Genomic DNA, 22,339 nt, shown 5'->3' with positions numbered 1-22,339 from the left:
CATTTACAAACTTTAAAAATTGAGCTATTTTGAGTGGAAGCAAGTTGTTTACAGGTAGAGGTGTGCCCTTGAAATTTTCATTAATTGCAATTTGCACCTTTTCAGAGTGAATTTATGAAGAGAATAAGCTTTCCGGTGAACAAAGGATGGATCCTAAAGGAATACACAGTTCACAGTTTGTTGCATTTTCACCATGCCGAGAATCGCATGTCTTTTAGCTTGCATGAAAACTGCAAGGATGACGGAAGGTAGCCCAAAACATTGCTGAAAGCATCAATTCTGAGGCTCAACAGCAATGTCTTTGAACCATGCTAAAATTCAAAGCACCTCCACTAATGTAGGATATATTGGAATCTGAATGTCATAAATCATGATGTATATATCAAATTTCACTTTTTCCTCACTATTTTGGCTTCAGCCAATTTGGTTTCAAGTTTCTCCCACTCTTCTTGTGTCCCGCTATGCTTGTAGATTGTACATACAGAGTAAATTTTGGGCTCATTATAAAGCTTTTTTTTTCCCCCCTCTTCCAAGTTTAAAACAAATGAAGTTACTTCCACTTGGTAAACTGAATAATTCTTAGCACCATCAGTCTTTTGCTATTATTGTTCTTCTGCAGTTATTGAAATTGAAATGATTTAGAGTTTTTTTTTCTATCATAAGCTGTTGGTAGATATGAACTCAAAGCGGCTCGATCACCATGTCTACTTATAATTATGAAACCTTACTCTATACCTGATTGTCTACCAAAGTACAAGATGACTGTCTACTAAGATTTATCACACAAATTCCTATCATTTGAAACAAAGAAAAAGGCCATGGCATGATAATGCCCTCAAGCTCACACCTCAACTGATAGAACCTAAAACCGATTCTGATTACTTCCAAGCCCATTGATTTTGTGGTGTGATTTGCACGGGAAGCATTCATGGTCAGTGTAAATAAATGCATTCAGCATAACTTACATCTTTTTGTTATCTTTTTAACCAAAGAATCAGAAGCAGCTCTTTCAAAAAGCAGGCAGTCAATCACTGATAATCATTAGGAGTGGCCAAACAGTCGAAACTCTTGAATTGCAACTCCGATGAGCAGTAGAAAGAATGTCAACACTTAATGCAGTAATCCTTGGAAGACATGGCTAATGCTGCGTAAGTACATTGGCTGAACAAGCATTTCTACGTTTTGTAAAAAATAATGATGGTGGGAGTCATGTTATAATGCTGTTCTTGGAGTCCGTCCTTTTTAATTACCTTGGTTTCCTTGTCACTTCAATTTTAGTTGTGTTTCTTAAAAAAGGGAAGGAAAAAAAAAAAACCATTCCTTTCCAGGCATGTGGGGAAGGGGAATGTGGGCAAGTTCATATCTGTCATTGCTGCCTGCTGGGGTAAAAGGTGACTAGGGCCTCCAGTTCTCAGACCTCAGTGGACTACATTTTGGCTAGAAATCATTGAGACGCTGACTGTATCACTATCACCTGTGCTCTTGTTAGCCTTAATAATGTCTAGTTCTTCCAACGAAAGACATTGTTGTTGAAATGTTAATTGAGGGGACCGTTCCCTTAATGCTATGTAACGAACCCTAAAAGGGGAATCCCTTCTCCATATTTCCATCAGTAATAAGATCAATTATAAAGAATGGTCCCTGGGAATAGTTGGGAGAATCAATGACGTTTCACATATATAGTGTACTGATGGATATGAAAGGTTCAAAGAATCTTGCTAAAAATGAAAATTTCCCAACTAGAAAAACAAGCCAAAGCTCGCTGCTCTCAACAACTGCACCGTGGAAAACAACCTCCTCTCACCAGAAGAGTAAGACAAAGAAAGAAACGGATGGAGGTGGAGCTATCTGGTGCAAGAGAGAGAGAGAGAGAGAGAGGTGGGGAGAATAATTGAAGCTCACAAGAAATTTTAGTCTTGAAATAGACTTGCTGTTGGAATACCTGCATGCCACTGTTCATGAAGCTACAATATTGATACTGCCTTCCTATTTGTTAAATCAGATTTTATACTTGGTTTACTGAATAAATTATTTAAGAAACCAATAAGTGAGATTCTACATAAAGAAAACTAAGAAGGGCTGCAAGCAAAGCCAAATGGGAGTTTTCAACTTATGTAATGGATATGAATTTTGTCTCCTATTGATCAGCTGTCAATATGAGTGTACAAGTTGAAATAGTTATGTAAAGAAAATTTTGGAGTCCATATGCTCTAGTCAAATGATCATTTCCAAAGAGCAAAGCTGTGTCAAAGCAAGGATTTTTTTTTTAAATTCAGAAATCAAACTGCAAGCAAAATGATTTCCTACTCAATCATGAGACAGTGATAATGGCATATGCAAAGGAAACTTCAATTCCTGGAAATGACAGAAGATATTGAGATGAGGATGTAACTAAAATATCAGAACACAAACGGTCTCATCAATGCGTGGGGCACTTGTGCTTTCATTTCTCATGTCAAGCCAAGTGAAAAGATACATCTTTTGGTACTGCACAATCAGATGATTCAGATCTGATAGTTGCTTAAGGATATTGGTATCTTGAAATATAAAAGGACACCTTGCTGTGAAACATCACTGTTATAACCCTCTCAGGCTCGGACCAACTATAATCAAGTTAAATATCTAGTTTCATTTATTCTTCACAAAATATCCATGACTCAAGTTAGAAGAACAAGCAAGATGCAAATTAAGGAGACTATGCTCCCAAGGCCACAACTAAAATAGGCGGATAACACATGTTCTTGTCCATCCCATGGCTTTCTTTCTCTCATAGTTTGGCTACACCACCCTCCCCAACACAACACACTTCAGAAAAAGCTAAGAAACATTGATGGAAAAGGAAAACATCCAAGGCAAGAAAAGTTCAGGAAGAGCAAGAAATTGTGGATGGGCAAAGGAGAAAAAAAAATCTTTTGCTCTTCTTAATACCGTTGCCTACTGGAGACAATGATAGAGTACTTGTGATCCCCTGGGACTAATTTCAAGGTTCTGGGTACTTATCATTATAATCCCACGTTTCTTCAAGATTTTATGAGCTTCCGGAAACCCTAGTACTGTATCATTGACTGTTAAGACAGGATCAGTTTCTACACGGGAACTTGCTAGGAGTCACGAAAGCTGAGAAGTGAGCTAGACGATTAACTCAAAGAATCTTCAAAATTATCTCTAAAATTTAAAACAGAAATGAAAAGAAAACATTACTCACCAACTCCCGGCCTGTAGAACTGGAAACCCTACTCAGGTAAGAAGGATATCAGGACAGGGCTAATCCCGGATTCTAATTCCCATGAAGAACGAGGCTTTTTCTTGAAATATTTGGAGAGGCAATGCAATTTATTTTCAATGAGTAGTCATCCGTGGCACACATATTTCGCATGACATTTAGAAATCTGTTCTTGAAAAAGCAAAGACACTAACGAAAACTGAGACTATTACCCAACACAGGAAGGTAAAATTAGGCATATCATAGCTCGAAGTCCAAAGCACAACAAAGGGTCTTGGAATCATGCAATTCCCATGACACAGGTTTCCTGTCACATATTAACCTTAATCATCAATCGAAAACGCCTGAAAACACAATAAAAAGCTCTCCCACCCCACCTGAAAAACTAACCATATATCCCGTAGTAAATATTGAAGCAAGAAATTTCACATTGCATACCTTTTCCACCAAGTGAATGGTACCGAATTATAACTACTATTGTATGACTAACAAAATTGACAAGTAAGAAGAAAGAAAACTAGGGTCCGTACATTCATATTCGTGTCATCACCAACAGGTGAAGCTACCACATGATCTGATCTTTCCTCAAACGAAGGAGAAAGGTTTAGATCATGCTGGCAGCTTCAACTGATAATGAAGCACGGCCAAGAAACTGAGCTGCACAACTATTCCCTCATGACCCTTCTCCTACCAGGGTGTGTAGGTCAAGAGAAAGACTAAAGAGAGAGACCTATATGGCTACAAGGGGCCAGGTTCCTCTTCGTCTTCTGTAAAAGGCTCGCCTAGAGAAGGGAGGGCAAATTGGCTATAAATAGAGGCGGGGAGCAGAGAGAAAGGGAGGGGGTTTGTCAATTTTATTGGATAAAAAAAAGATAAGGAAATTGGTGACTGAAAAGATTTGGAAAATTGTAGTATAATGGAAACAAAATTTGTTAGATGCAAAGTGGTCCCTGGTGATGCAAATTGAATATTGTCACGCCACCACCACCGCCACCACCACCACCATGCAGATCCCAGACAGCTTAGTGAGAGTTTCTAAATATTATTATTATTGTAAGAGCATTTATTAACTTTAGGGTTGAGACGGTGGGGGGACCCTTTCATGCACCCCCTCTCTGCTCTCCACCTCCTCTCTGCGCCTTTATGTGTATATATATGTATGTACATGTATGCATCTAACACTCTCTGTGCACTTACTTTCAAATTTATCTATCAAGGAAGTCACTGAGCCTAGTGTAGTCTAGGTTCAGGAGATAATAAAAGAGGCAAGCACGGTTCGGTTGGGTATTTATCACGGAATTTCTCCGGTTCCGAAGGATGGAATTCGTTTCGAACCGTACCCCTATTTTGACTTGGATATATATTTTCAAGAGGCAGAATTTATTTATGAATCTCCGTCAGTCATCACGTAACAAGAAAATATAATATTTTGCGAATTGCACTTATGCCCACATGCAGACATGAAATTCATATCTTCCCATTCCAATAACCCATATGTCATATCTATGGTTCCTTTTGATTTGATTTGGGTATATCATATTCACAAGTGAAATCCGCCGTCGTTGTTGGACGGTGAAAGAATTGTTATTGACGATTGGATTAAACATTGTTCAACGTTTTAAATTTGAATTATTATCCGACCCACTCACGTTTAATTTGAATCCGGTAATTTTAAGAGGTGGAATTTGCTTATGAATTCACGTCAATATTTCAACATTACACAGATAATTCCCAACTGCACCTGCACATTAATTAGCTTTAAAAGTTTAGGGTGCATGCCAATACGTACGTGTAGATTCGAAATTTATATCTCTCTCCGTCAAAAAAAATAGCCCACATATTAAGAAAGGCAGGCCAATTCCTAAAGCAGGGTCTAAAAATGGTAGGGGACCATGAAGTTTGCTTGCATCGCATGGCTTCGTAGGTCTTGCACAATAAATGAATGAAAGAAGAAAGAAAAAGAGCAGCATCTCTCAATTAGCCAGAAAAACGTACCACTAATTATTAAGTGGATGTCTACCTTTTTCGCAGATCAATCGTAAATGTTATGTGAATTTGAAAAAAATCATTCCTTCTAAAAAATCATCTCCTCGCGGAGCAGAATCAATTGGCATTTCCTTCTAAAAATGCCATTTGTGGGATACTTGCCATTCATTTCATTTGATTGGTTCCAGCTGGGATGTATCGTATAGTACCATCTGGGCAGGCTAGACTAGCTAGCTAGTTATACATAATATTGATGATGAACTGTCGCAGACCATCTGGAAAATGACTTGCATCAAATTATTTTCCTCTGCTAAATTGCTTTTAATACACATTTTTTGGTTCCCTAGTCCATAGGATACCTACCTGTAGGACATATGCCCTTGTCGCTCTCCAGAATATTGTGAGCAATAACAATAGGACGAGAGGGGGAGGAGATCTAGCTAGCAAAGAGGAATACTGATTATAGTATTCTTGAAATATGATTTTAATTAGATCTCCTCAGACTTTTAAGATTTTATCTGCTAAAAAAAGGGGCCAAAGAGAACATTCTTGATTCTTCTTTAGCAACCATTTCTTATACTACTAGTTCATTTTCAATTGGCCTTTCTGCTACATATTCGGTTGGCCGAAATTTTATTCCTCATCAATGCATTTTGTTCATCATATTTTACGCACACCTGACTCTCTCTATATTCAATTATATATACTTGTTCAATGATGAGCCAACACTTCCAGAATCTTGTGACATGAAATGTCAATGAGTGAAGAAGGTTGATTCTCTGTCATATATTGTAGGTATCTTCCTTTTTTTCCTCCTCTTTTTTTTGGTGGGGTTTTGACAAGTGTATACGTGTTTTGTGCATACACCTCGGCCTAGCTAGTAGTAGAATACTAAAGTCGAGTATCCAGGATGTCTCAATCAACTGTTACGTGCAGCTCTTTTACTAAGATGAAAACTAGACTAGTGAAGCAAATGAAATCGAAAATGAAACCGATAGCCATTTGGGCTGTTGGCTGTCATCACAGCCTTTTAAGACTTAAGGTTTGACGGCCGTGTGATTAAGAATTCAAATCTTATCTTTCATTATTTATCATTATATGTGACTGTTACTTTAAGTGATTTAAATCTATATGGGTGCGTAATGCGCACCTGTTTGGTGCGATGGTGATTCAGTCTCCATCGATTCCTCCATGGCTCAGTTGGATTCTCCTTTTAGTATAGGTTAAAGTAGGAATATGCATATAATAGGCAAGTGTCGATTGATAAAAAAAAAAAATCAAAAATGAGATTTTTTTTTTTCAAAAAAAGAAGAAGAAGAAGAAACAAGGGAACTTTCATCCATCTTGTTTGGATTGAAGAAAAAAAGAAAAGGAGAGGACTCTAATGAAAAAGAAACAAAAGGAGAATAGAGAAAAATAAATTTCATCCATCTTGTTTGAATTGAATATGAAGGAAAAAGAAAGGAAGTATTTAAAATATTGTTGGATTAAGAAAAGAAAAAGATTAGGAAAGACAAAAAAAAAAAAAAGAAACTATCATGCATTAGTTATGTTTTTATTCATAATAATTTAAAAGCTTAATTTAAAAAAATACATAGGCCTTTTAAGAAATTTTAAAAGTTTCATTTATCTTGGCTTTGTTTCCCCTCCATTTCAACCAACTTTTGGACGGAAAGTAGATTGACCAAAAATCATGACTAGACTTTATCTTTCCCTTTCCCTCCCTAACATTTCTTTTCCTTCCTCAAAAACCAATCAAAACATCAAATTTATCCCTCCTTTTCCTTTCCTTTTTCTTTCCTTCCCCTCACATCCTCTCAAAATGAACAATGCCTCAGTGAAATGAGGATTGGAGAATGGAAGAAAGACAACAGATTTGGCTTTCCTGAGGTCTAGGATTTCTTCACCAACCATAAGACAGCCAAGCAAAGGGGAAGTAACGAGAAAAGTAAACTGATCAGCATCTCATTTCAAAAACTTTAAATAGTGCAGAAACTGAAAACATACTTTTCCCTGAAGCTATTTCAGGAGAAAATGACTGAATAGCGATATTTATGATCATGGGGATTATAGTACCTGCAAGATGCCAGCAGTAGACTATTATGTATAATCATTTTGTCCTAGGCAAATTATTACTTTTTGATATTCTATCATATTTTTCCCCAAAAGTGTACAACAATAATGATTATGATTGACTTGCAATTTCAATTACTTGTTCTTTCCCTGATGAAACATGTTAAAAATATATCTCTGCTGGATGGCACATCTATATGTAGCTTAAGTTTAGTGTTAAAAAATCACAATAATTTGAAATGCTGTTGTTGAATAAAAACTGACAAAAACCAATGAATTGAATTGATCTATGAAGGGTATCTTAGATTTTTACGTTTGTGTTTTTCAATATCTATATGTTCTTCTATGCAATACATTCGTCTTCATTCCTAATATTACTTTAATAAGAAGAATATGTAATATCTATATTGATTCAATGATGATTTTCTTTATTCCTTTCCACGAAAATGGCATTAGTCCGTGAGACTTTATGCAGTGAAAAGCTAGGTAGAAGCCAATCCGGAAAAATTCCCAAAAATTATTTTCATGAGCATAAAAGTCTTTTCCTTTCTTTTTTTTGGAGGGGGTGGGGGGATTTGGAGTTTTCTAATATATAGAAAAAGCAACTGCTTCGAGGAAACTAATTGAGGAGAAATACGTCAGAGTAGTGCATATCAGCATACGAGACCTTTTGAACTTTATCTATAGGATTTTTCTAGCAGATATGTGCAACCAAAGTACAAAACTCAACTACATATCTCGAGAAGCCCCAGTCAGAATTTGCTTCACCAGAAGAAGGGGAATATGCTGCCAGATCCTTTACACATAAATCGGAATACATAAACAAGACTTTTCCAAAGACTATAGGCATATTTATCTTTTAGGATTAATCATTCTTACACTGACTATGTATACACTGTCAGCGTTGGATGAACGACAACTATTTGAATTTGAAATTTAACTTTTGCATGCATATCATGAATTAAACGGTGATAATGTATATACTATCAGTGTATATAAGATTTACTCTATTCTTTATGGGCACATTCATCCGACTGATGAAGGATTAATGTTACCAAATTTTATTATTTGTTGCAACACATTAACTTTTCATACTTAATTTGTAGCAAAATATTTTGATATGAAATTTACAATCTACTCACTTACTGACATAGATTATTGTTATAGATTTTTTGATTGAGTAGCAATTACACCGCAGACGTGTGTAACATTCAGTGTTATAGACGTCTGTTGCAACTGGTACTTCTACAATTTTTCCGATATTTCAATAAAAGTCGTCTAATAGTATAATTTGTATAAGAGTTCACAACTAGTATTAACTGTTTGTTACTCTAAAAGCTGTCGACAACTATTCATTCATCTTCCAATATAAAAAGCAACATCAGCTTTCTTATAAACTTTCACATTGATTTAGTTCAATCAAAAAAAAATTGTGATCGTCTTCCAACAAATTTAAACAAGAACCTAGTGCAAGAAGTATCACAAACATTCTTATTTTAAGTTTTTTTTTAAATCTTTATTTTCTTCTTGATTTCTCTGAGGATTTATGTTGATGACGGGTAATATAGTGTTAATATAGTTTGAATACTAATGGTATATAAATGAATTAATTATCCATAATCCATGTTTCTGAACATATATATCTGCATAAGTTTATGTAATGATTTTTTGTGTTGTATGCTTGGTGAAAATAATAGAGTATAGCTGGTAATTTATGTGAAGTTCTTGTATATATGCATGCTCTAAGTTTACTAGCTTTTTTAATTGGCATGGCTAGATATGTTCAAAAGTGATACTCTTTTGGTGATTTATTTTTTTTTATAGTTGTCTTGTATGTTAATTGAGTCAAGTCCTAACTACTATGCTTAATTGGGTTTTGTTTATATTATTAGCAGTTAGCAACTATATTTTTGTACAATTTTTCCCTCCAGTGATTATGCTTTTTGGTTCATTATCTCATTTACTCAATAGGACTACCTTGCACTATTGAGTTCGTGAGAAAAAAAATTGCGTGATCATTATTTGAGTATACATACAAAACTGATGATAAATTGAAATATCTGTTATTATCACTAAAAAAGGGAAATCTAAAAAAAAAAAAAAGAGTTTTGGAGCTTCCAAAAACAATTGAATGAAAACCCTCTTTTCTTTATGGTGAGAGTAAATGATGAAGAAAATTAAATTTCTAAAGAAAAAGTTGATGTTTGAACTAGATGGCACACATGATAACCACCAACATTATAGGATTTGAGGCAATCGATTTTCCTTGTTGTTTAAGAATCTCAACTGGAAGAAAGTATATTTAATCATGATCCTTGATGATCAATTTCTCAGTCGAAGGAAAGGGAATAAAGGGAAAAAAAAAAACACAAAGTCGTGTATACAATTCCTTATGCAAAAAAAACTAAACACATACATTATAACTCACGCATCGATAATCTGCTAAGAATCATGGCACCTTGGACCAATATGTCATGAAGGTAATCTTTTGCAATGCTTCTTAGTTTTTTTGTCAAAGCCTTTCATAAGACTTTTGTGACTTTACAAACCTAAACCCCGAGTAAACCTCAAAAGTCGGCAACTCTCGAGGCTCCTCAGGTGCAATGCTTCTTAGTTAGATGCAGAAATTTCTGGCTATTCAGCTGATGGTGTTTTCTGTTTTGGACTAGGATGTTCTTTCGTTTTGCCTAGTGTTCAAACCTTAATGTCCAGTACTGGGCTACACTATGATGTATAGATCAATTGATCATCAATGTCTGCAAAGTACACAAATATGCTGATGCACGTAATATCCTACCAGTATATGTCGTCAAATAGATCCCTCAGTTTTCAAGTACTCTGTGAATTTACTTAGCCAAAGAATCTGTGAAAACCCCACTTTTTTCTTTTTTCTTTTTTCTTTTTTTCTGAACCCAAAAAGGACTAGTTACTTTTTTCTTGTACGCACCCTGGTTCGTAATAGTAGAAAGAAGAGACTGATTTGTACAACAAAACATTCTAGGGCAAAATTTAGGGTCACAAGCTACAAAAAAATGACCGAAGATTTGTAAACAAATATTCCACGTTGTTTATCAGATAAATAAATGGGCAAACAATTAAACTTTCCCCTGTTATAATGGTACTAACAAGTTAATTTAGGGACTACGAAAAAAATGCACATAAGCAGAAGAATAACTTAATAAGTGAATTTAGGGAGGTTCCAATTGATTCTGTTACCCATGCTTATGAGTTTCCAATTGATTTTGTTCATGTTGGTAGGCATATGACTGTATGGAATTGTCTTCGGCCAGCTAAAAGATGATAAGCTCATTTGAAGGTGTACTGTTCTTACTCATTACTGCATTTCCAGCATACACTGCTATAGCAACACATGCATTTATCTTCCCTACCTTTTTTCACACACAGACAAAAACATGAAGCATGGAGAGTAGGTCTTTTTTGTGTCCCCTAAGAACCCTAAAAAGCCTGGATTTTAGAGGACTGTGGGGGGTGCAAGTGGTCCTAATCAGAGTTATGTACAAAACAGGCCTGCGGAGATAAGAGGGTTGTGATGGCTGGTAGTAGACTAGAGTGGTCCTCTGGGCTGAAGCAATACAAATTCTGCAGATGTAGGCTGCGAAAGCATGCAGGTGAGGGGGGGGTACTACTACTGGATCTTCCTGCTTCCCACACCTTGTGTCTCTGCATATATAAATGTAATGTGCGTCCTTTCGGAAGGGCTTACAGGACATTGTCATTGAAAAAAGGTCACAGCAGATTGCATCAAGGGGGGCAGGGAGAAGGAAAAATGCAGCTGCATTCTGCTGCTCCTGATGATGCTTTTGCTTCTGATGTGCTGCAACCCCATTTACTAGTCTGTGCTTGCCCAGTAGCTCGGAGGATGCCAATTGGATCAGACAAGGATTGTTCGAGTGACATCCAATTATATCTCACTTAGTACTAGTACGGTAGCTAGTACCACCATTTATCATCTCTAGGTACTATTTTCCACACCCCAAAAAAAAAATTGAAGAAGAAGAGGACATGTGTATGTACTTTTTTTTTTTCCCTTTTTTAAGCTTAAAAGGGAGTTTTCATTCATGTTAAATCCGCAAGAACAGCATCAGACACTTTCTTGGGGAAGTTTACAAACCGGACCCTTCTTCCCTCAAGAGATAAAGACAAGTTAGACACGATGTGGGCAGGAACATTATTGGTCCTCCTGACATGGACTAATTTGACAAAATCAAAATCATTTAACATGGATCCGATCATCTCCTCATGTATGGGGCCTCAAGAACCCTTCATGATTGGCGGCCAGGATTTAGCTGTTAAGTGTGATTACGGTTAATATGGTGGTAAGATTCTGTGTAGCACGCTTAAAATTTCATGTGTATGTTGTGTGTTTACCACTATAGATAGAAGATTATTTAGAAAAATAAAATTAGAATATTATTATAGAATTTTTTGCAACGTTATGTATATGAGATTGAGATATAAAAGTGGTTAAAAAGATAAAAATTCGACTGAAAAACTGTACTTATGATGATGCAACCGACAAATATGAAGCCTTCCTTGGGAGGCAGAGCATTTGAAGCATTTACACGTTTTAGACATTTTTCGTATCGATATGAGAGCTCAATGACGTTTAATGGTTCATGACAAACATTTTAAGCCAGGGAGATATATAATTACATTTTGGTCAGAGATGGATTGAATTAATTAATTTATGAAGGAAGTGTACAAAAAATTCTCCACAGGGTCAAATTTAGTTAGTGCACAAGCATCAGTCTTAATTCTCAAAAATTGAAAATGCAGTGTGCTTTATAGCATCCAAATCTAGGCCACAAACGGTTAGGAGCTTTATGGAGCTCAAACCGTCGAGGCATGGATACCTTTTCATCTCTGTAGCATTTTTTATGTTCGACAAAAAGCTCCCAAGCTTTTTCTTTCGGCAGGGTAGGGGGGAGAGGTTATTATTGCATCACCTGGCTATGGTGGTAGAGCAGAATGTGCATTGTGATGCCAACCCTTCAGACTTCTGGCAGGCCATCCATAAGCCATCGATCTTTGAAATAGGCGACTGAAGAAAATTTCCGCAGAAATGCTCTCTAGACAAGTTGAATGATGCTGTAAGTCGTATGAGTCGTATGTTAACTGGGTCGGGCTCAACAAATATGCACTCAAGAAAATGTACTTATGTATTCGATTAGTTTTCATTCAACAGAAAATAAAAATAAGTCCCTTTTTTTTTTTTCTAAAGCAAGAAATAGGTGAGATTTAAGAAGCGAGAAAAGGGATTTGAACCAGAATCTGCCAGGTTACAAAAGCTTTCTCGACCAAAAGAAACAAATTACTTCATATATGTTAGGAACTTCTAATCATCTATTGTATGCTTTCGTTTTTGTGGTTTGTTTTGAGCACAACCGATGTTTTTGCTTTGAGTTTAGGTTAAGTGATATTATAATGTATATAAATACCTCCTTTATTGGATTTTTGCAATTGGGGAATTGACCAATTATCATAGGAGGAGAGTTGGATTGATTGATAAAGTAATGAAAATTCCAAACAAGAGATCTCGAGTTCAAGATCTCCCGCTTACTCCGACCAAAAAAAAAAAAAAGGACTGCACAATGACCAATTATTGCAGTTCCAAGGAGGATATTAAAATAAATGGCACATATGCTAATTGGCTTCCCAATCCACGACGCCTTCAGTGCACGTTACAGTACTGCGGAAAGGTCTTCTATAATAGGACCCCTATGAAACAGTAGAACGAAGAGCGTATGAGTAACAGCACACCCGACAAAGTGCCAGAAAAACCTCAGGTTCTGTAGCAACTGCGCTTATCCAACAGTTTCGTACAAGAATATGGGAAGTATTATTGCTGTCTAATTTCCTTGGGGCTAAGTCAAGGGAACAGATCTACAAAAGATAATTAAGAAGGCGGTACTGCAATCTTCAAATGTTAGCAAGATGAGGATAATTTTCAATTTCAAGCTTCAAGCCAATAATCAGACTTAGATTGATGAATTTCCCAGACAAACATCTTGGCACTGTGATGGAGACTACTACATAAGCAGCATAAATGACTCCACATTGTGGCTGAAGTGAAAATGGATACAATGACAAAGGGCTTACAGAACCAGAGCACGAATTACAAAGGCAAACTAACCTCTGATGAAAACAATCCACCTATTAAGAGCCGGGGGGGTCGTCTGATCGTGATGCTCTATCATGTAAAAGCTACTATGTATCATGCTACGGCTATACTGGAAAATGAAATGTTACTCTTCTAAGGCGTAACCCCTGTGTGCTTGGTCCCAGTGGACCAAGTGCTACTAAAATCTAATTCTATTCCCCAACTTCCTAAGGCTACAAAAATCTGGGTCAAGAATAAATTACTGCCTGATCGACACCTATTCTTGCTCTTCTAGGCTTTTCAATCCAAAAGTCAGGCTTGCATGTGCAAGCAAATTGTAAAGTTTCTTTGCAGTTGGACGGTCTTTTACATGACTCTCTGTACACCAATAGTACAAAGCAACAAGAATCTTTAGTACTCTGGATTCATTCTCTGATCCCTTGGGCTCTGACTCTAGTTGAGCCATTACTACATCCTCCCACTCCTGGCCAGAGTCAGTCAATTCCTCCAGCTCTTCAGTTAGGCGCGGTCGTTTTCCAACCTGCATTAGTACAAAGAAATTTAAATCGTTTCTCAAATTACAGCTTCACGGGCATCAGAACAAAAACAGTGCAAGATCGAATGAAGTTGGTTTCCGGAAATATGCTACCCAGGTTCTATGAACTTAGCTCCGTTTTCAGAGGAAAATATTCTATGTCATATCACAACATTGCCCAAAACATTACATTCAAGGAGCTAGACTACCAGAAAGTTGAAAATATCAAATCGCATCCAGTTTCAATCTTTAATAAAATCATATTTAAAGCTCTCAACAATACTTACATTTTGGTCAACGCTCAAAAGCAATGTTCACATTGCCAGTATCCATTATAATGTCCTAATGTCTCTCGAAATTAGGAAAGCCGTATCTACATTCTACAACATTAAATAAGCACAGAAAAATGTCTATAAAAGGTGCGTAAGCAAAGTTTAGAACCTAGATCTAATTTTAACATTTCTACCTTTCAGGATGTACTAGTTTCTTCATGCCAATAACACAAAATGCTTTGTTACTTTTTGTTTGATAGCTCACGAGTACAGATTCTACACAGGATTGATTTGGAGAAGGAATCATACCTCAAGATAACTGTGAATATCTGTTTCAGGTAAATCTGAGTAAGGGATTTGCAACGTCAATAATTCTGCAAGTACACACCCAAATGACCAAATATCCACTTCCTACAAACAAAGGGGGGAAAAGGAGTTAGCAAAACGCCCTTAAATCACTAAATCACAAGAGTCGTACACATGAGCCCAAAATTCGACAAAACATTAACCAAAAAATCAATCTACAAGAAGAGGAAGAAGTTCGGGGAGGAATTCAAATACAGTGAATACAACAAATAGTGCAAGAAATAACTATTTAAGTAGGCCAATTACTTAGAGTTGATGTCTTAATGTAATGCACTCACCAATGAAAATTTGTCATTTCTTTCCTAATTAACTTGCTAAATGTACTTCTAATACTAAGAACATAGTATTTCCAGAGAGCAAAAGCTATCTGATCTACAAAAAACACCCAGGATTAAAAGGATGCATCATTATTGATGTCCCCTTAATGTTCCCTTAAAAAAAACCAGGCCTCTCACTGACTCAGCAATGATTGCATTTATGGCCAGTAATACAGCTGTGGATAGGGACCAGCCAAGAAATTTGAGTATGATACTTAAAGAAGGATGCACTTTTAGCACATACAGAATGAAAAATCACTATTGTTGATGCTATCATTCTCAGAACAAACAAACAGACTCTGTTCTTTAATTAAATTCCTTTCATGATATGCCAATGAATGTTTAAAGATCTCTCAAGCGTTTCTTAGCCATCTTGCCAATGCACCAACAGCCCAGGGTGACAGAGACTAAAGCAAATAATTTTAGGACACTTTGGGAAAAGAAAAAAAAAAGTCAAACACCATCAGCGACACTGGGTAAACACCTAAAAGTGGATTGCAGAAAGTACTTACCAGCCCATACATGTCACGTCTATTCATTGTCCTAAACACCTCAGGAGCCATCCAACGAGGGGTGCCTACACAAACATCAGGTGAAGGGATCCCAGTATGAGCAATACAACATGAATGCAAGCTTGAACGAAGAGGGATTGCCCTGTCAAAGTCACAAAGCTTTACAATAGGTGAACCATCATCCCTCTTCTCCTCCAAATCAATCAAAATGTTTTCGCTTTTTATGTCGCGATGAATAATGTGTCTGGAATGCAGCTCTGCCAACGCACATGCAACATCTCTTGCAATAAACAGTGCCAACACAACAGGAACATGCTTGTCACCATCTCTTGCCAGTTTCTCTAGATAAAGCTGTTGAATTAAGCACACAACACAAATTTCTGTAAGTCTATATAGGTAGATTAAGCAATCGAGAGGTAGATCATGCAGAAATGAAGAGAAGGCAAATAACACCTTTAGGGAACCCCCCTTGATGTACTCCATTAATATGGCGGATTGCAAGATACGAATATCTGATTTTCCATCAGACGAAGAGGACCACTTGGATGATATTTGATGACCATAGTATTTAATGATACACGAATGCTTCAAAGAACCCAGCATTCTGGCTTCCCCTAAACAATTTAATTCAAAACTCCTAATTTCATCTGCTAACTGTCCAAATACTTCTAATTTGCGCACCTGCATTGTTAAACTAGTTAGAAACACAATTTTTCCTTCATGACTATACTGTTTAAATGATACTCAGTGTAAAGATTCATATTATGTTTCCATAACTTCATAAATATAAGCATTGCACATGAATTGAACGCTAGGAATACAACAAAGCAGAAACCAAATAAATCTAAACAAAATGCTAAAGGAATCTTACAGCAAATCACCAAGCAACATATACACCTCAATAATAATAATGATCCTGAATAAGGAATAATACAGTAGGACACCAGACAAGGAAACAAACAATAACAAACCTTTGCTGCTGCCTCAACTGATCCAACTTTGCACTCCAGGAGGGTGGTAGATGCTGTTTTTCCAGTTTGATCACATGCAGAGAGAGAAGGAAACGAACAGTACATACTAGACTTATCATCTCTCCGAGCAGATACAGTCATCCTACTCAGAGGAACATACCTGCAAAGACAGGGTCACTTAGTACAAATAGCATGAATTAAGTTCAAATAAATAACCAATTCACCAAAGTCTTATAAAATTAATTTTTTATAAGCCAAGGCGATGAGTTGTACTTGGAAACCAGAAATTGTTTCCAGTATCAAACAACAAGAAAAATACAAATTAATCTGCAGAAGAATGAAGACAGAGCATTAACATTTCACCAATACTTGACCAAAAAAATCCTCAAACAAATATAAAAGTCAACAATTTCTTAATGACCTGAAGCATATTGAAAATTAACCTGCATAGCAAAAAAAGTACCCATTAAAGAAACATTTGCTTTCAACAGCCAGAAAACAAATAATTTTTTCAGCCTTAGTAAACAGAATTCCAATTATTTCCAATCACAGGCAGTTGGTATATTCTAATGTATCCTTCAACAGTAAGTAAAAGCACTGAATAAGTATACCTGCAAAAATACTCAGGGTCTGTTTCTTCTCTTATATCATGTGGATGGCAAGCATCAACAATCATGCGAACCCAAAACTGACCCCTCTTAACAGCTATTACATTCCAAGCATGAGGTGAAAAATCCAAGAAACCACGAACAAGTTCGCAAGGTACTGGAGGTTCTACCCTGTCACAGAGGTACTGCAGTGCACAAACAGGAAATTTTTTTAGTTTGAAAATAGCTGAATACACAAACTGTAGAGCTGTAAGGAAAATCCATTAGATTATAATAATAGGAAAAGGAAAATTCCATACGCAAAAGTACCTTCATAAGCAGAGCTCTATGTCTGCATACACCAAACTGCAGGCTACCAATAGGAACAACTACAGAATTTCGTCTTGCCTTTAAAGATTGAAGAGCTCTCTCACATAGATCAAGGAAAACAATATCTTCACCATCCAGACTATCTTTTGTGGTTCTTTTAGTTCTGTCATCATTCCCAGTAGGGCATGTGCAAACAAAAGGCTTCCTATAATTTGAACCAGAAACTGCTTTCCTGGTGTTTTGAAGGGCTGCACTTTTGTCACTTCCACCAAAATGGTCCGAAACAAAAATGGCAAGCAAAGATGCAATCTGCAAGGAATCAATAGCTCCACGTCCCCTTTCCTTCATTAAACCATTAATCTGCCTAAAACGTGACACAAGCGCTTGAGCACAGAGCACAATAACATCAAGTTTTTCATCCCTCTCCCTGAACAAAAGATTAAAAAATCAAAACAAGTCCATCAAGGAACTCCAAAAAACAGCATAATTCGTGATGCAAGTATATTGAGAATTACCGATCAACAAGAATAACTTCTCGAGAGTCAAGCTGCAGATTTTTCTCATAAACAGATAGGGGCATAAAAGGTCGATCTCGTCCTGCATCATAAAAGCCATCCGATAAATAGTCATCAACCCCACAGAATGATATCCTGCTATATTGGGACGAGGTGTCCGAATGATTGCCAGTAGGTCTCCTATATTTCCTCGGTTTGGGGCTATCAAGCTCAGCATCAGAATGCCTTTTAGACTTGCAAATACTACTAGATGCTTCAGGATACAAGCAGTCGTCTGGCATACTACTAGCATCTGATAGAGAGGCTGTTTCATGCTTGGTACAAGCACTTTGATACGATTCAAGCGCATCACATGAACATTTCTTCTCACAATAATCCTTCTTCAAAACAATTTCATTGTCAACATTTTCGATTGATCTCCCCAAGTCAACACTACCAGAAAACAATTCCTTGTTATCAAAATCAGAAACTACAGTGGTGTATGAACTTTCAACAAACGAATCATCCACAAGATCGGAGTCTCTGCATGTCAAACATTTTTCAGTAGTTTTATGGATTGCAGCAACATTTTGACCCTTCCACTTCCGACTGTTATTTAATCTTTCCTGGCGAGCTCTTTGCTGCAAGGAATACCGTCTTTTCCATCCTTTTGATTTGCGTGCAGCAAAACATTTATTATTAGGTGATGACCCACTTGAATGATTCAATGATGTTGTAGAAGAGCCTATGACATTACAAAATATATCCACGTTAAGAGCAAAACAGATTACAACTTCTAAATGAATCATGTGTATGTGCGTGTGAGTGGCAACAAGTCTTGTTCAATTCACCTCCACTATCACAGGGTTCCTCAACTACGCATTCTACACCATCCATTTCTGCAGCAGAACTGATGAATTCATCATTTGACAAATCATTGCCATTTCCCTCCAAATTGCAGCATATCCACGAAGGTATTTGACAGCAACTAAGAAGCTTATTGTGCTTGAGTAGAGTGAAGAGATGCAAGAAGCTACATGTCAGAAGATTGATTGAACATACAGAAGGAAAACAAGTACCAAACATTACATATTTTTGTCTGAGCACATAAGAAATGTCAATCTTTTAAATTTAATTGTCCAGAATACAGAACCACTTTCCAAGAGTTGAACCCAATGATTTTCCACTTTCATGTATAACAATTAAATTTGATCATTATATCGCAAAATACAGGCCCACTTTAACTGAATAAAATAAGTCAGGAGTTGACAAAACCATCTCAAAATCTAAATTGCAACTACTAAAAACTGAACAAGGGATGTTGGCTCAAACCAACCATTTGAGCACATTCTCTATTCTAATAGTAAAAAACATAAATAATGTTCACACATTCTCTAATTCAGTATCTTTCAAGTTCATGTCTTACATGTCAGTAGTAAAGATGGAGGGCAGCTGAAAAACCCCAATATATAATTCAACACTTTCTTAACTCAAGCATCATCAGAGAGGCATAATATCCAATCAGTAAAGAGACTAAACAGATATGGAGGAAGATGATCTTGAAACTCGTTAAAAAATTTTAATGTATCACTGTATAGCTTTTATGTTGATGCTATTACATACCTGAAGATCTAATCTCTGAAGGTTATGCATTGATTCGAGTTCCAGACACCCAAAGGATGTCAACCTATTGTTTGAGAGATCCAAATTCTCCAGCTTTTGTAAAGAAGACAGACCGGAAGGTAGCTCAACCAATTTATTGTTGGCAACTTTCAGAGATACTAAGGAGTTTAAGAAAGTTATCTCAGTCGGTAACTTCTTCATCTTATTGAATGAAAGGTCCAAGTACTCCAATCTATTAAGGCGTCCAATTTCTGGAGGGAGGAATCTACAGTAAAAGTAAGAATTCAGGGGATTTAAACTCTTGCCAGGACAAAATGAAAGAGAATAGCTAAACAGAAACGAATATCTCTAAATGTTATTGGCATCTAACATTATGTGTAACAGACACATGAAATTTCCAATAGCATCATCATTATGCTTGTGTCCTGGTTTCAGCACAAAACAGACTATAGTTGTTAAACTTCCTTTTTCCTAAAAACTTTCAAGCATACTGGAAGTCTCATTTCTTACTAGAATAGTTTGTTTCTTTTATCAGGAAGATACTCGATCAAATAGCTTATCTGCTTAGTTAGCCTCAAACCCCAAAATCCTATATAACCAGGAAAGCTTCCATATTGGTACCACCATAGCCAATAAAATATACAACTCCGGTATCTCAAATAGTGAGTCATACTGGCTAAAAAAACTCAAAACTGAAGCTTTCTCGTATGGGTTCAATGTTGATGAGCATTTAACACAAGTGCTCGGTAACTGCATTATGTATCATCACACTATCAGATAATCCAAAAGCATTCCACAAGCACAACTTCTTATGAGAAGGCCTCATAAAAGAAGTATTCTACAAACTGGACCGCTGACAATCAAGCAGATTTAAGCACCCATATAGAGACAAATGATTCAATATTCACTTGCAGTTCAGTTAATATTAGATGATGTGACAATACGATCAGCAACAAGTTAACAACAAAGGCTTCATAGTTGTGTATGAGAACCAATAAGGGAAATGTATATGAAAAAATAAATGACCATGGATGTGGAAATGACTATGAGAGTTAGAGTTTATTTTTCCTAAAGAATTCGTATCCCTTTCAGCTTCAATAGAGTAAAACTACATCCAGGACTCTTATGACTAGCTCCATCTAATAAATCATTAATATCATGAGAATCATAAGGCAATAAATTATTTTTTGATTTTAAAAAGGATACCCTTGCAGCCAAAGTGCAGACTAGTGTTCTAACAGAAATCCGAATTAGCAATTGCCATAACTTGAAACAATTGAGCTTCGGAATCACCATTACAGTTATTCCAGATAACAACAATAATAAAAGCAACTAATTTAAACTTGGTCCAATTCCAGAAACGCCAAACAACAAATAAAACAGAATATCATTGAAATTTTAATTACATAAAGCGACTACCAAGAATGTGATCAAGTAATCATGTTTCAATTATTTTTTTAAAGAATAGAAAATGCAAATAAAATTGAGAAAACACTGACCTAATGGAAAAATGGCAAACAGAGAGCTTAGTCAAGCACTTTAATCCAGCAAGTTCACTCAATACAGGAAATGCAGATGGCCTCAAAGGCACTCTACTCAGCTCCAATTCTTTCAAAGCCTTCAACTTCCCCAAGTCCAACCCACCTAACCCGGGCGCCTGGGCCACCTTCACTTGCAAGCACTCCAACCCACCCAAATCATTAAACTCCCCAGGAAACAAATTCAACTCATTCGCGAAAAACTTCAAAGTTCTCAAATACTTTAAGCTCCCCACTCCTCTGGGAATCAAATTAAAAACATTCTTGTACAAATACAGAGCCTCTACAGACTTCTCGGCCCCTTCCAACACAGGAAAATCAAAACTTTTTGCCGAAACATCAAGAATCGAGTCAAAATCATCGCGCTCTTCGACTGATTTCTCATCTGAAGGCTTCTTCTCAGCAACTTCAACAGACTTTTCACCAGGGTTTTCCACAGAATTCTCAGTTTCTTTCAATTCTTTAACCTGCATTGTCTCTGCTGCTTAAATCCCGACAAAATTCAATTCAAATAAAAAAAACCCTGATTAAAAAAAGAATGAGTTCCTCCCCTGGGGTGCTATAATTAGGGCTGGAATGAGTGAAAGTTGAGCATAAAGTTCAATGGACATCCACAGACACGCATATGATACCGAAAGAGAGGTGAGCAAGTGTGTGCAACTCTGGAAGTAGGAAGGGGAGAGTTTTAGGCCTGAAGAGGAGGAGGAGATGGAGGTGTTGGTGGTGGGGGGAGAAGACAAGAGAGAAAGAAACCCTAGAAAGAAGAGGAGGAAGAAAGGGGAGGAGCGGGGGGCGTCAAAAGTTGACAGGGAAGGTTATTTAATAATGGAGGTTGGCCTCATTGAGAATATGGGGAAGTTTTGGGGCAATTTACTTTGACTCCCCATCTCGGGAAGTTTGAAAAGAAGAATTCCGGTATTGTTTAAAACTAGTTGGAGTGGGCAGCCTCACGCGACTAAATAAGCCCTGAATATTGATTTTTTTCATTAAATGAATACAAAAGGTTTTATAACATTCATTAAAGATACCAGAGGTTAAAAATAAGAATGATATAAATATGGTGTATCCCTTCCCACCAAGAACATCTACTAACTATATTTGCAGTCAAGAACAAAAGATTAGTTGGAATCAATCATATATACTAAACTAATCAGGCTACATTTTTCAAAACATATATATATATATATACAGACATATATATAAGCATATATATATACATAACTATATAAATATATATTTATTTATTTATTTACATACATTAAACTATTACATAGGCTGAAGTTAACGTTCAAACCAAAAGGATCAAAAAATCAAATCCCAAATAACAGATACCAGCAAGAGTAACAAAGGCACATAAGGCTAAAATAGTCAATAGACAAACATAAATAAGG

General features: G+C 36.5%; 1 protein-coding gene and 1 long non-coding RNA gene across 2 annotated transcripts; both read right to left on the bottom strand.

Moving 5' to 3' along the window:
• Window positions 1-1,731: 1,731 nt before the first annotated feature.
• LOC140037526 (uncharacterized) lies at window positions 1,732-4,207 on the bottom strand. Its single transcript, XR_011841455.1, has 2 exons — window positions 3,662-4,207; window positions 1,732-3,530 (listed from the first exon to the last, which is right to left on the bottom strand). It is a non-coding gene; the product is annotated as an uncharacterized lncRNA (long non-coding RNA).
• A 9,055-nt stretch (window positions 4,208-13,262) lies between these two features.
• On the bottom strand, window positions 13,263-21,737 carry LOC113734182 (uncharacterized). Its single transcript, XM_027260560.2, has 11 exons — window positions 20,910-21,737; window positions 19,411-19,675; window positions 18,639-18,792; window positions 17,809-18,532; window positions 17,294-17,720; window positions 16,988-17,169; window positions 16,377-16,536; window positions 15,859-16,086; window positions 15,406-15,756; window positions 14,520-14,621; window positions 13,263-13,944 (listed from the first exon to the last, which is right to left on the bottom strand). Exons 1-11 carry the CDS (start codon window positions 21,419-21,421, stop codon window positions 13,681-13,683), a joined length of 3,369 nt encoding a protein of 1,122 aa, XP_027116361.1. The 5' UTR covers window positions 21,422-21,737; the 3' UTR covers window positions 13,263-13,680.
• Between the last annotated feature and the right edge of the window lie 602 nt (window positions 21,738-22,339).

This window comes from Coffea arabica, chromosome 3c (genome assembly GCF_036785885.1).
Source record: "Coffea arabica cultivar ET-39 chromosome 3c, Coffea Arabica ET-39 HiFi, whole genome shotgun sequence".
NCBI classification, from domain to species: Eukaryota; Viridiplantae; Streptophyta; class Magnoliopsida; order Gentianales; family Rubiaceae; genus Coffea; species Coffea arabica.
Note: the sequence above shows the minus strand (reverse complement) of the source record. Positions and strands in the feature narration are given on the sequence as shown.